The 15995-nt window shown below is 39.6% G+C and overlaps 1 protein-coding gene across 1 annotated transcript in view; it reads left to right on the top strand.

The window, feature by feature from the left end:
• The window catches only part of nrxn2b (neurexin 2b), a 643742-nt gene that overhangs the window by 529377 nt on the left and 98370 nt on the right, over positions 1 to 15995 (top strand). The window contains 1 exon segment of the mRNA XM_025905407.1: positions 9037 to 9218. Within this exon segment, the coding sequence (XP_025761192.1) occupies positions 9037 to 9218 (182 nt within the window).

The following is a 15995-nucleotide window of genomic DNA, read 5'->3' as shown; positions in this document are numbered from 1 at the left end:
ACAAAAACACGGTGTGGAAGACAGCCAGAGATTAGGAATAACTAATGATTAAATGCAGAGTGGTGTATAAACACATAGTGAGTGAAAAAGAAACACTTAGTGTTTCGTGGGAAGCAGTATTTGGTATTCAGCTACACTGGTAAAATGACAGGCAGTGATGTTCTTGTGGCTGCTGTAGTGACTCCTGCTGGTGAGTCTGAATTAGTAGAAGCTTCCTTTTGGCTTCTAGCTTCGAAAAAAATTTTTTTATACATCTGGAATACCAATTAGGTCTTAATTACAGACACTATCAGTTGGGAAAAATCTTCAGCCTTTTAGAGATGATTCTAAATGTCTGATCTTTAAGTTTAGCCCAGTACCAAAAGCTAGTAACTCAGAATTCTCCAGGCCCATTTGCAAAGGAAACTGAATATAGACTGATGACAGTTTTAATTATCTTAAGGTGTCAAATTAAGGTTTAAAATTCAGGGAGAAAATAGTACCAAGTCTGCATGGACACAGAGTAATTTTGCTAGTCTTTTAACAGGATGAGACACACAGCAGAAATCTCACTATTTTCACAGCAGATTCTTTGGTAACACAAGAACAGCATAGTCTAAATAGTATTTGTGTTTTTTGGTAATTTTTTATTGGCAGAATTTCATAAATCTCTATATTTAAAACAACAGCCTTCATTATTGACCTGATGCATCAGCTGCATCAGCTTAATACTGAACTTTATGGAATTTTTGGACTTTTATGACCAAGTATCATCTTACCTAACTCATGTAACCGGAGGAAGATGAATATTTTCCAACAGGATCAGGGGAGGTGATTTCCCATTTCCATTCTAGAAGTGGACAATATTTAGGATGCTTTATACTGTCATAATGAAATAGCCATTAGGCCAATGTAGACAAGACTCTTAGATTACAAAAGAGGAGTGTTTGCAGCTAAGGATATTGATGTGTGTGCCTGCACAAGTGAGTTAAAGAGATGGAAAGATCCTAAAATGTCAGCAAAGTCTGTGCTCTTTGTCAAGTTCTTGTTGGTGTGTGTGTGTGTGTGTGTCTGTGTGTAAGTGTAACTGCAACTTCAAAGATCAACAGCTGTCTGAAAACTTTTGCAGAATATCTCATCTCAGCCCGCTTCTCTCTCCCAGTCTACAAATCTCTTTGTAAGTGTCTCAGAAATATATGTTGTGTCTAAAAAAAAATTGAAGCAAAGGTTTCAGTCTCTTCCTTTAAAAGGAATCAATAGCGCCGTCTCTCTCCTTAACTGCTTCAAAGAATCAGTCTGTACTGATGCAATAATGTATGAAGGTTGGCGGAAGCAACTCTGTTATAAAGTTACTATTTGAGAGGCTGTCTGGGAGGTTAAAATAAGGACTGAGTATAAATGCATGCAGCACTGGTGTATCTCGATGCTTTTTGCCTCTCAAAAAGTGACTTCACCACCACCAGCAGTCCTTTTATCCCTGTGGATTTTTCATTTTATCACCGGTCTATCTTACTATTTTCATGCTGTCTGCTCCCATGAGGCTTTGCAGCTGGCACAGGACATGGCAACATTGACCACAGGCCGTCTGCTTTCTCCAGTATGACCTGTTTATCCCGATGTTAGATGGCAGTGGCATAGAATCCACTACTCCAAATCAATTCCTCCTCGCAGAGAGAGAGAGAGAGAGGAAGAAAGCATCCGGGATGATAAACTCAATCCTAAATACACTCTCCCCTCGCTCCAGTTTAGAAAAGAAAAGTAAGGAAAAGGAGAGGGGACGAAAAAAATCTAAATCAATAGGTTTTTCATTACAGCTTTGATTCATGAGTCTTTTCTGATTATTTTTCTACTGGATGCGTGGACAAAGGGAAATTGTATTTTTTTCTTTTTGGGAGTGACTCATTCTTTAAACTAAATTACCGAACAGTCCACGTGAATGGAAATAATAATCAATGGGTATCCCGTGATGGTTTGATTTATTCTCCGCTGGAAGAGCCACAGGTAGGATTGATCGGCCAGATCGATGGTACCAGAGCTAATTAGACAAAAGTAATAAATATTTAGCCTTCTTTTTCGATGTTTGGATGTGTGGCAAAGGAGGGGCATTTGAGAGGATTACCAGACTAGATCATAGTGAAGCAAAGGTCAAAGGAATCCATATCCAGCCAGGCTTTTGTTTGCTGACAACCTTTGAGCTAATACAGTTCTCGATAGGATGTTTTGGAGAAATCTCGTAGATGTATGAGCCTGGATTCTTCTGCTACCTTATACATTACAGACACACATTTTCACATATAAGTATATGCAAAGGTTTTTTTGCCCTCATAAATACAAAGCAATGAGTTTGAGTAAAACAAACCTGAAATACTTCAAATCAAAGGTTTTTTCGAATTTAAATAATTTATCAGGAAAGAAAATATGTTTGATGCAATTACATAGAAAATTTACATGTAATCAAAAAACTTAAAGATAACATTTTGGGCATAAATATTATTTGGATTGTGTTGCAATGCCAGTCCAAACAACAATATAGGATATTTCACAAGAAAATACGAGTCACATGGGTGTTTCCTGACACATATACACACTTAAACACCAAAAAAAATTTTTTAAGATGCCTTGAAATGCTGCAGCATCATTCTGTTTCTGTCTTTGCTTCTAAGAGAGGATAATAACACACTTAAACACACTTTAAAGACACTCTTGCATATAGCTTCTAATTAAAGCGCCATATTAGGCATTCTTTTTTATCTTCACATTAGCTAGAAAGTCTAGATTCTTCGCTGCTGCATTACATTTCACACATCACTACTGGCTATTTTTGCAAATTTTAGATGCATTCCTAATCAAAAGTGTGATGTGGTCATGCACACTGGAGAAGTTCCAATCAGCGAATCTATTGTTTTCCTTTTTATGCATGTGTGACAAAGATCCTCTGTGGGTGGTGAATCTTAAGGTGTAGAGATGTTCCCTTTTCTTGTTTTGTTTTTTGGAAGACTAGCAGGGAAGAAAGTCCCCCCTCTAGACTGCTTTTATAATTGATAAACACCTTTTCACTCAATTTTTTTCTCCCTTCAGCTGAGTGTGTGTTGCACTGCAGTATTCAGTGGATTTTACCTCTTCCAGAGCAGCAGGTGTTTGCTGGAAGAAACAGTGACACATGGATGGGCCCTGTCAGACTACTCATTAGAGACTCTGCACCTCCTTTGTCTCCTCATTTAGAGGGGAGAAAGGTGCACATACACACAAACACATGCATCCATGTATACAAGTGCACAAAGCAGCAGGTGGCCACTTTCAGCTGGACAAATCAAAGGAGCCAAAGTCAACACCAGCTCGTTAGATGGATTTAGGAACAAGAAAGACGTGGAAAATATTTCCAAGTATGACTTGGGTAGAGAAGCTCTTATTTGCTTTGTTTTATTTTTATGCATTTATTTCGTTCTCTTGCTGAGATTTAGCACTTTGTGGCTTCTGTTCGTGACATTATGCTAATAAAGTAAATGTGTCGGTAATAAAGACAAAGTAAAGTGTGACAAGTGTGACAGTGACGTCAGGAATAGCAGGAGCTCTCTTGGGAAGACAAAGCATATGGTAGATGCTATGCATGAGAGGGGTGTTAACTGATGAGAATTAGTTCACTGTGAATGAACACACAAGATATGCAGCGATGATACCGGCTCCAAGCCTAATTCACGATGCAAGCTAAATGAGATGTCAGGCGCGATTCAGGTTGAAAATTTGATTCAGTGCCCTGTTTGCTATTTAAGTTCTGACAAGTTACGAATTTGGCTGTTTTTGCACCCTAAAGAATACACCAACCATACAATTATATATACATTTAATTCCTTACATTTTAGGGACCTTTTGCCTTTATTTTTCTTCACATCTGCGCCATCCCGTCCTTGCTTCTGACTGCTTGATACTTGATCATGTTGTCTGAGTGACATCAATAAAGAAACAGTATTGTCTTACTGCAAAATTGTATAGACAAACTACCTCGTTTCATGTTAAAGGGCAGCAAATTAAATGTTCCTTGAAGGCTCAGACACCTTCTTTAATAACCACAATTCCCAAAAAAACATATGGAGTGTGTAAAATGTCAAAAAACAGAGGACGGTGATTTTCAGATCTCATAAATCTTTATTTTATTTACAATAGAATATAGAAAACATATCATGTATTTAAACTGAGAACATATTTGGCAACAGGTCAGTAATTGGGTATTGGTCTGGGTATAAAAAAAGGATCTTAGAAAAGCAGAGTCAGTCAGAAGTAAAGATGGGCAAATTTTCAGAATAATGTTCCTCAACATAAAATTATGAAAGCTCATCATGTGCAGATATCTCATCATCCACAGTACATAACATCATCGAAAGCTGAAATCTGTGCACAAAAGACAAGGCTGAAAATCAATATTGGATGGCCCTGATCTTCAGGCCCTCAGGTGGCACTCATTAAAAACAGGAACAATTCTGTCATGGAAATCACTGCGTGGGCTCAGGATCACCTCCTGAAATCATTCTGTCACAGTTCACCGTGCCATCCATAAATGGAGATTAAAGCTACTATTGTGGTTATGCATCAAATCCTTGACATATGAGGGTTGCATCAATGCCACTGGAATTGGCAGCTCAAACATCTGGAAAGGCACCATCAGTGCTGAAAGGTATATGCAGATTTTAGAGCAACATATGCTCCCATCCATAGTAGGGTTCAGGTGCTGAACCTTTCACCATTTGAAACCATGAAAAACATGACAAAGACAGCCCAGGACTGAGGTACAGCTAAAATCTTCCATGAAACATGAATAGGGTAGCGTTCCTCTTTCAACAGAACTGATCTCCTCAGTTCCCAGACATTTATGGACTCTTGCTAAACGTATGCTTCACAGATTAGCAAATCATTCCTTTTTTATTTATATTTAGCACAATGTCCAATTGTCTTTGAATTGGGGCTATCTTTTGTTGTACTTTAGATGTACTGTTCCTACTACTTCATAATAAGGCACATTAACAATCTAGGTACAGTACCTTGAAAGAAAATAGCTTTTTTTTATATACTTTATTTTTATTAATCTTTAATTATTGTCCCCATTATTGGGATTTATGGCTTCTCAGAGTCCCTGCTAATTCCTGTGGTCCATCTTCAGCTCTCTGCAAGGCCAAAATAGAATTTAATAAAATTTCAAGCTTTAACATACTTTTTAAGGAAATTAAGACACTTGCTACTGCTAACTGCTGTTGGTCACTGCTACTCTAGTGACAGCCTTTTGTTATATGAAAAAGTGTTGTCTGCATGGAAGCTTTTGTTGCTCCAGGATCTAACAAAATTGTTCAACAATTAAGGGGCTACAGATTACCAATGCCATGTGAATTAATACACTACTTTAATACTTTATATACCATCAGAGGAGCTAGTTTTTTAACTACATGCCAGTAACAAGGCAGATGGTTCCCCTCTCTGTTTTAGACCTAAGGGTGTTGCATCCAAGATTTCCAGAAAAATTAAAAAATACTAGCTTGTCAGACATACTACATCTTAAATGAGCTGGGCTCCACAGAAAGCAGTGGTGTCTCTGGATTATGTTTGCTTTTTTAATTTGATTTAATTTCAATTTAAATGATATTTTTTCACTGTGTAAGGCACACCTGTTTCACAGCTTTTTCATTTGCAACATTGAACTTACTGAGCTTATAGAGTGGTTTCTAGTATAAAATCTAATTTGTTTTTTAAAGGTGCAGTCAGTAGTGTTTTTTAGCTTATTTAAAAAATCGATGGGTTATCTCATTAACCTATAATTTATCCAATTAAAAATATATATGAGTAGGTTTGCTTCAGACTCAACAAATAAACATCATTGGAGAACGAGCTACTTTCAGTAAAGAAACAAAAATGTGAAGGGAGTCTTCTTCCTCCTCACCTCAAGCCTCATCTCCTGAACTGAAGTCAGGTCTATAACACACAGAAACATCAGTAAGCATGCTAATGTATTCCCTATATTGTCACAATCCCTTATTGCCAGCAGATTAGACATGTGACCCTCCCAGTTCTGGATACATGAGAAGGGCTGGCAAAACAGCAACAGCTGGTTATAAGCCATCATTATACCAGCTAATTTTGGGTTTGAGTGTCCTAACACTTTCCCAATGATGAACAATTTGATTACATTCTCACATTGTTAATTTTTTCACTAAGTGTCAGAGTCCAAAAAAGTTTCATCCGCTTCAAGGACATTTTCACTAACAGCAGCAAAAACAGCAGTGTTACAAAGGTTAAGGATATCCTCAACAACTCATCTCGGTATCACTGTCATCAGTCAGAAATAAGCTCTGACTCACAAACTCCTTTCACAAAGTTTTACAACCTCTTCCCGAGTAAAGCGATGTAGGCCCCAACATTGACAGCTGAGGTAAACAGTGCACTGACAGCTTTCCACGGATAGGGAAAAACTCTGGGGAGGATCTGGTCCAAACAGTAGCAGAAACAGTCTGGCCGGATGCACGTGTTATGGTGCACAGTCTAAATGTAATGTTTTAGATCTGTCTTGGCTGATGAAAACATGTTTGTCCTACAGCAGCTACCGTAGATAGGATTGTGTGCTTGAATTGGGAGGGGTATAAAAACAGAACTCTGACTGATATCTCACGGAAAAAACATTTTGCACACTAACTTCAGGGTTATATCATCTGGAGGATTAAAGATCAGAGCCATTAAGTCTCAGTTTCAGCGATGTTCCTCACATACAGCACTTTCTCTTAGTACTCATAATATTTAATGTTATTGTGTACCGCAGATGATGGAACTTTTACTCTTAAGTTGATGCTTAGTTGAAGGTGAATTGACAGCACTGAGTGGTGAACCTCTCTGAAAAACTCAATTATCCTGTATTCTCTGTTTATTGCCAGTTATTTTACTTTGCCATTTTTTAAGCACAACTTTTTAAGATTTTTCTTCTCCCATCCCAAATTTTCAATCATTTTCTTTTTGCTTTGATTATATTCAAAATGAATAATGTATCTTTCAAAAGAACAATAACTCTTGTTTTTAGCACCTAATTATTTTGTATCTGTACGGTTCAACTGATTATATTTTCCACAGCGTCCCAAACTTTTGGCAGACGGTGTTGTGTAGGCTCACATATGTTTGCACAGGCTGAGCAGTAATCTGTCAGACTAGAAAATTCAATATGACATGCAAAATTAGTGATGGGTGATGAACCCTTTCTCGCCCATAAGTGCAATCGCCTACGTTAATGTACAACAACTTCCACTACCAGAAACCATTTTCTCCTTTTCCTCACACGGCTTCAGTCTCATCTATCACAACATGGCTCCCCTCCCTCTCTGCTTGTCGGCCATTTTAGAAATCTTTTCTCCTCTTCCTCCACAGTTGCCTCTTGCCCAGTTTCTGAGAAACTGTGCTGCTGCACAAATAAACACAGGAAAGAAATAAAAACCAAAGTGCCAACTTCTTCTCTTCACCATCCACAATTTGACTTTACCCGTCTTCTGAGTTCCTTGCCTCCATACCCTGTCTTTCTTCAACCTCTTTTTTTTCTCCTCCTCCTCCTCCGGCACAAAGCTTCTTTATAGTCCTCCTTGCCATGCTGCGATAATTAGTCAGCGCTAAAATAATACAGCCTCGAGAAAACAACAAGAGCTGAGCAGAGGGCTTAGCTCTGCCGGGAAGGATGGAGGGAAGGAGGGGTGATGAGAGCCAGAAAGGGAGAGAGGAAGCGAGAGATCGGGACGAGAGTTGTGTGTGTCAGCCAATTTCAAACGGCTACCAGCAGATTGTTAAATAATGAAAGTGTCAGGTAGACGAGTGAGTGTGCGTGTGAGCGTGCATGTACATTAAGGAAGCCTGCACGTGTGCATACTTGAATAGTGTTCTTCCTTGCGTAAGACATGCTGTCACTATAGCGTCTGCTTTCCGCCATCTTTGACCTGACCACACCAAGAAAGTCGTGTATGTATATTGATGCATCCATGGAGATGAAACCCAATACCATGCACTTCTGTGACCATGTGTGACTCTATAGTCACGTTATTATCAAAATCATAGCAATTCCATTGATTTGTGAGGTGTCATTGGGATGGCTAGCGCTTAATTATGTGTATTAATCACTTTATTACTTGCGTAATCATGTTGATACAACTATGTGCTTCATATAGCAAAATATGCATGCATTAGTATGTAGACAGAGCGCCTGTGTGTATGTATATTTATGATCCTGGGAGGACAGACAGCCCACAGGGTTGAGAGCAGTTCACTGTGGTTTCATTACTCTATGCTAATCACAGCCAACGCCCGTCATTTCTCATTTACCACCAGGCTTACTGGAGCCAAGCCAAGTTACAGTTCAAACATGAAATCGTTCCATGTATGGGGCGGGTACTTTTTTTTTTAAGGCTGGAGCTTAAAGTACTGTTAAGGCAAAGTTATTTTGACAGGGAGAATTTCTTTTGTTAAATTTTGAGAGATGGTAGTTATACTGACAGCATAGCAAGTCCAAAGTTTGTCAGTTCGCCCTAGTTTGAATCCAACGCAACTGCGGGCAACTGACTGCAAATGAAGCCCACCGAATTACCATTTCAAAGGCGAGTGACATCCTGCACATACCAGGGCTCATGCTAGACATGACTTCGTGACCAAGATGTACGCTACCAGTAACATGTTTTAGTTGTATGTTTTTAACCAGACATAGTGCTTTCTCTGAGATGCAGACTTGCTCTAACTACTGACTTTCAAACCACTTTCTGCTGAAACGCTATTCAATTTAAACTTGCAGAAATCAATAAAAGAATATGCAACCCACGAGAAAGCAATAACGCTAGCTGAAATGTTATTGCACCATATAATAACAAATAACAGAAAAAAAACATAATTTTGTTGTCCATAAAGTTTTTCTTCTTTTTCTTTTTATTCCCAGTTTTACACCGTGGAATATATTCTGTGTTTGTGTTTGAGAGTTCACTCAACATGCTGACTTCTTTCTTATCCAGATGTTGAAGAATTAAGCCGTAATTCCCTTTTTCTCCCTGTGTTTTGCAGCTGGGACAACATACATCTTTGGGCGAGGCGGAGCCCTCATCACATATACCTGGCCACCCAATGACCGGCCGAGCACACGGGCAGACCGGCTGGCAGTGGGCTTCAGCACACAGCTGAAGGAGGCTGTTCTGGTCAGGGTGGAGAGTGCCAGGGGACTGGGAGATTACCTGGAGCTGCACATAGTAAGATACTGTACTGGGGTATTTGATGGGGGATGAAATTGTTAGGGGAATTGGAAAATACAGTGAAGGAACTGTCAGGCAGTTGAATCAGAGGAGAAAGTCCACAATAAAATGGATTGAGAAGTACCTGTGCAGGGAAGTTGAAATGGCAGAGAAATAGGGTTCAGGGGAAAGCAGATTCCCAAGTCAGTTCCTAGATCTCATTGTCATGGTGGAGAATAATCATTTAAGGTTAAACTTTTGCTCATAAAACTGGACAATTGGACGGAAATTCTCTAGCTGTTGCAGAATTTCCTTTAAAATGCCATTTAGATTACTGGTGTGTAGTACTTGCAAGGGTCAGTGCAAGAAATTAATGTGTGTAGAATCAGGAAAATGACTGTGAACCAACATTTCTTTTTATCCCCTGTCAAACTAGTTATTACCCTCATTTCTGCCTTTATTGCTTTCATATGTTAGTCTTAAAGGTCATTTAAACCCACCTCTAATGATAACTTGAAATGGCAATTAAGGGACAGCGGGCATTTAAAAAATGCTTTTACGCAGCCTCTAATTGTCTCATTGACCCCTGTGCTTCGTCTGCCCAACATTACATTCAACGCTCATAGTCAATTTGATGGTGGACTTTCCGTTAATTACCAAGCAGGACCACACCTGATAACCCTGGTCCACTCATCATGTTGCTGAAGTCATGCACTTAAAAGCTGTGTGTAGTTAGATTCACAGCTCCAGTGTTTTATGGTACCTGTAATGGTGATATTGCAGTATCCTACAGTTTCTTCACACTCACTTAAAATACGCTATCACTGTTATCTACGCTCAACCATCTGCGTGCACTCGTGTGTGTGTGTGATCAAACCATGCCAACATCCCAGTGACCCCAATTTGTTGTGCCTGGAAGCGACAGGAACATAGTTGACCCCGGGTCAGTTCTCATCCAGTGCTCCGTAAACTGAAAGTAACTGAGGGAGGGACAGCTGGAAAAGAGAAAGAGAGGGGTAGTTGAAAAAGTAGAGGGGCAAAGCTAGTAGGCAAAGCTAGTCCGGGCCAATTTAAATGCTCTTAAAATCAGTGATAAATAAAGATAATGACTGTAATGATGAAAGATTACAGTCATAAATGCAGTGTACCCAGCAAATAATGCTCAGGTTGAAGTGGGGATGTGGCAGAGTTTAACTGCCGCCGCGCCGACAATTAAAGGGCCGGTTACTACATCACCAGTAAAGTTTCTGCTGCTTTTAAAAGCTTTTTAACAGAGGGCTGCTTGGATATAGTCGCGGATCTCCGATAATAATATCATTAGAAGACTGTATAACAACAAGAGCCAATATCTGGCTATATTCAAAACAACAAACACACAAGCATTTGCTCTTTTACTTCTGGAGTGTTTTGCCATTCAAAATACACCACGCTCCTGCCCTTCTTTCTGCAAACATATTCATAGTTTACAGCTTTCTTGTGGTGCTTGCAACAGTTACAATTTCACAACATCCCTTTCCAGAAACACTTTTCCTTAGCATATTCCACAGACTACATATTTCATAGACTACTGAGTCTTTTTTCTATGGAAGCACTTTATACAGACAGAAAAGGTCCTTCGGAAAACGTGGTCCCAGGATTATTTGTGTAAGAGGGCTGTGATGAGACATTGCTGTGGAATTTTTAAATTAAATTTCCAAAGACTTGAGCACTGCAACAGAATTCCATTTGCCGTCACCTTCATTTTATTGGGTATTGCAATAAATTTCAGAACATAACTCAGCACCTGGGGAAATGAAACTATCTGTATAGCTGTGAAGATCTAGAGTTTGTAATTTTGTTGAACTGATCCTTTAATTTGAATTTGCCTTTCTGTCAAACATTAGGTGAACCATGGTATTTTTTTTTTTAACTCTAACCTAACCTAAAGGAATAGCTTCCCACTTTTTTGTCTCAGCACATCCACCACGTCCCCTCATCAGTCATTCTTTTGCTTGCTCTTTTCTCAAGTGCATATTCTCTATCTAACTTCTGTGTCTTTCATTTACTCCCTCATTCCCTCATGTCTGGCCCGTTCATTCTCTCTTTCTCTCCCTCTCACACACACATCAGTGCCTCCGACACACCAGCCCGGCTCCTCTGCTCCCATTGCAATTACATTTCATTTGCTGCCGTTCCTCCCGAGTCACTCCCATAAATGACTCTGCTCAGCCCGTGGTGGGTGTTTTGGTCCTGTTAATTATGCCTGTGTCTCTTTGAGGGGAGAAGTACAGGTAAATTAGACCTGAGAACCTGTGAGCCGTGGCCCCATATCATCCCCACCTGATGTGGGGGGCTTCCTGGACCTAGTCAAACTACAAAATAGCGTCACGTCAAACAGCGATAGTGGGCTTGAGGTCTAATACCTGGGGCCTTATTTGTTAGCTTCAGCATTTGGTTCAAGAAACACAGCTCTTCACTTTTCACTCCAGGGTGGCTTGTTCCCTAGCCTCTGGTGGGATTTTGAAGGGTCTGACATATTTAAAAACTGGTGTGCGCAGTCCTGTTTGGTTTTCGACATGTTCTAAATTTCTTAATTATGAGAACTTAAAACCATTGCTCATAAAAGTATTCATTAATTTTATTGTTAATGGTTGTTTTCAAGCTCATTTTGTGAAGTGCCCCACAGAATGCAATCTCAACCATTTCCTGTCTTTACAGGATATGACACAAATCTGATTGATGCCGTCTCTTGCCGAGTAACTAGAACTACTGACAGCGGTGTGATAGAGCATTATTCCTTATCTTGCACAGACCACCCGTCTCTTTATATACCTTGCCTCTCTTACCAGGCCACCTTCTCTTTCATGCCACTGCCTTCTTCCATTTCTGTCCATTTATGTGACAGAGGGCAGGACATCACTCACTGTATCTTTCTGACTCACTGTCATCAAGCCTCAGGGTAGGAGATGTAAAGTTGAGGGTGTGGGATAAGTTGCTTAAGTTGAATGTGCTGACCACAGTTGTTTTAAAAAGGACATGCCATATCCTCATAAGACCTTGTGTCTTGCACCTCCCTAATTATTTACAGTAGGTGTGTCTGAAAGTGCAGAAAACTTTCTAGCTGACATTTTGAAAGTTCTAGATGAAAAAGCTTTGAAATAGATTACCTGGAAAATGCCATAGGAGTGAATCACTGCTGAGCACGCCAAACATGACTGGGTTTATTGCTGTTGCAGTGCAGTATTGCTCATATGTCTATAAAGATTCGCTATCGCCTAGGTCAGAGAATATTAAGCAGTAGTAAACAAAAGAAAAGACAATCTGAATCTGAATTTGCTTTGTAGTCTTGGAGAAAATGTGCTGTTCATCTATTAGGCTTCATCAGTTCTACTGACTGGTGAGGAGTTCCTCTCTGTTTAATCGCCCGGAGAAGTTAAATACCACATAACCCCCCAAGAGTCAGTAAAACTAATTAAGCCTCTTGGATGAGTGGTGAAACATTCTCAAGAATATGCAGTAATTCCAGTCGCCTTTCACTCACTGTGCTCAGATGCATGTGACAGCTGTATCAGCAATAGCTCTAGTGATACGCAATCACTGCTGTGGGCATGATATGTCACACTGCTGTATGTAGAAAGTTACACATCTTGCCTGTTTCTTGTTGTTTGTCTTCTTTTAATTCCAAACGAAATGCTTTTGAGGTGGAATGAAAAGCAAGCCTTGGTTGACTTTTCAGAATTAATACAACAAAGTCTACTTACTTTGCTATTTTGGAAACTTTCAGCTATACTTTAAGGCCTTGTTTAGCATATGGACCTTGCTCAAAGGGTCATCAGATGACCCAAGGAGAGAAGCCACAGCATTCTCAAAGGGCCTTTCTGATAAAGCCAGTTTAAAATGTAAAACTGTCAAATAGCTGATGTATGCTATCTGGTGGTGAAGACGCATTTAAGAGGCTTTACATAAGTAAAAGGATAGAAACAGCACTGTAAAAGGAAAAGCTTGTTAGATAAATAAAGTAAAAGTGTTACATAAATACAAATATATTTAGGAAACTCATTATAAGTAAACGGCAGGAAACTAGTTCCTAATTACTACATCATTACATTATTATTACTATTAGCCCTTTTCCACTAGTACCTACTTCTGTACTCGAGTTTTAGGGTTTTTCATTAGGTGGTAGTACCTGGTACCAGGTACTTATTTTATTATTTAGTTTCCTGGGGTTTCAAGCAATCTGAGTCGAGAATGCATCCAACGATTGGCTAGTCAATGGTACCACTTAATGAGTCATGAGAGTGTCTTCTTCAAAATCAAAACCACCATTTTTGAAACCTGTCTGATAAAAAGCCACACACCGAGCAGCAGGTATACAATTGTCCTGATGTCCTCCGTTGTTGTAATGTTCATGACGTCACAGGACAAAAGGACTGTGGCCGCATTGCTATAACGACCCCAAGTACATTAGGTGGCACTCGATTGTAATGGAAAACGACTGAAACCGAGTCAAGTTGAGCCAAGTGGGTATTAGTGGAAAAGGGCTAGAGTTTCTTCCGCTTATGCAGTTCGGGGTTTGGGGAGGGGTGGGGGTGAAGCCTAACCCAGCTGTCATAGAGGGAGAGGCAGAGTACACCTGTTGTAGTGCTAACACAGAAAAACAGACAGCCCTCCCATGCACACTGGAGCCAGTTAAATTTTAAATCACCAAGTTTCCAATAAGTCGATGACCTGGTCTGAGCCACGGCTACTCTCACAGAGCAAACCGCCCCATTATTGTTACCAATGTTACCTGTACCACCTTTAGCCAATATTGTCTTTTTTATACATTAGACATGGTGGCACAACACTGTGTGAGGCCAATACAGACATAAAACAGTAGCACATCGGTTGACACCGATGAAATGTGACAGATCTGACTGATTTCTTTATAAAAAATGACTATTAGTGTGACTGTCACAGTCTATCCAAGTACTCTCTGCTCCTTTGGTCACTTTTCTTATGTGTTACATACATATTGTAGTTCCACCAGTGAGTCCTGGTCCATTTCTTTGACTCCTTAGTAGATGGAGCTCTTTAAACACCATCATTGGTGTCCAAATTGCTTCGGTGAGGTAATGACACCTTAGAAAGTTCCCCAAGCTGAAATTAGTAAGTAAGCCTTATATTTAGAGTATTGAACAAAGAGGTGAAGACATTCTCCACAATGAAGCAAATGAAAATGTTTTATATCTACTTAGGTGGATTCAGGTTTGAAGCAATATAGACCGAACAGGAGTTGAGTTTTCAAAATATCAAAAATCTCTCTCGGTTTCATTACCTAAAACATGAAATAAAGGAGAACAGACACAAATTTCATGTCTTAAGTTTCACTTCACTTTTTTCTATCAAAAAATTCTGTTAGGTGAGGATTTTTCGATTTACCATGGAGACACACAATGTCTCCATGATGTCTTTCACAGGATGTCAGCGCTACAGAAGTAAAAAATAGTCATTTAAGAGTGCAGGACATCATTTTTACCAATCTTTATGACATTTTCACCATCAGGGCCTGGGGTGTTAGATTTGGGGAATGAAGGGTGCTGACAGATATAGAAGTGTGCTGATAGCTAAATCTCCCATCTGCAGATGCTGGAAAAGGTAGATGTCCTTGCAAGACCTTGGAAAACCAGTCATAAAAAAACAGGTTTATAAAAGCCTTCTTTTTGAGACTTTTTAGACAATCAATAGTTCGAAATAAGCATAACATGTCCATCACTGTATATATATCCAAATGGTCTTGTGCTGGTAATCATTTGAAATTGCTTTTTTAGGTCAATTACACTGAATTTCCTTTATTTTGCATGGCAGGTTTAGTGAAGCTGAAAAATATCTCCCAGTGGTTTACATTTTAGCAGCTGTAATAAAATGTAAATACTTCCAGAGCAGATTTTCAAGCCGGTGATACAGTTTTTCAGTCAGTACAGCAAGGATACACACCCCTCCTGTCTTAGCTTTGCCAGACTTACCAGAGTGTGAAAGCTGCAGTTGTGTGCCGGTGTGTGTCATATCTCAGCGCAAACAAAAGCAAAACATTCTATTGTTTTGTTCTGATTTGATAGTTTCAATCTGAGGTTGTCCACTTTTTCCTCTAGACAAACACTGGAACTTTGAAAAGTGGGCGAGAGGTATTGCTTTTCTCTTTAGCTAGCCCAGACTGTCTTTTCGTTTCCTAGCTTCATGCTCCACTGTCCCTGCTACCTGGCTCAGGTGATAGCACACCGGGCAGCCCTCCCAATCTCTGTAAACACACACACACCTACACACACACACTCAAAAGGGGTAAAGCAAGATTAAGAGGCTGTGCGTTTTGCTTTGCAGGCTGTAATATGGCAGAAACAGCTTGTGTAGAGGGGGCACAAAACTTTAACTATCTTCAGCTTTGTGACTCATCAGAAAGTAACAGGAATTAGTATGCACGTTCAGAAGTAATAGTCCTTGCTTAAGACTTGTGAAGTCTTTTATGTTTTTACTCAAAGCAATAAAGGCACAAAAAACAGAGAAGCAAATTGGGGGTTATTTGTTATGCACAGAGGGATGAGTCATTAATGCAGAAAGGAGCAAATATCAGAGCCGTTCTTTTCACGAGCTACTCATAAACTTTCTAAATAGCTTGACAGATGGCGGAGTAAAGTTGTAGGAGTTTAGGTGCACCTTTCAAACTAGCACAGTCTTCTTTTTTTTTTTTTAGAGTTGTCTGTTTGTATTTATTGCTGTTCTCACATCGCTGTCATTACATTTACAGCTGGCAAGTTGTTGCTGTAACTGCTCTGTGGGAAG

The sequence above is a fragment of the Oreochromis niloticus genome, linkage group LG3 (assembly GCF_001858045.2).
Source record: "Oreochromis niloticus isolate F11D_XX linkage group LG3, O_niloticus_UMD_NMBU, whole genome shotgun sequence".
Taxonomy (NCBI): Eukaryota; Metazoa; Chordata; class Actinopteri; order Cichliformes; family Cichlidae; genus Oreochromis; species Oreochromis niloticus.
Note: the sequence above shows the minus strand (reverse complement) of the source record. Positions and strands in the feature narration are given on the sequence as shown.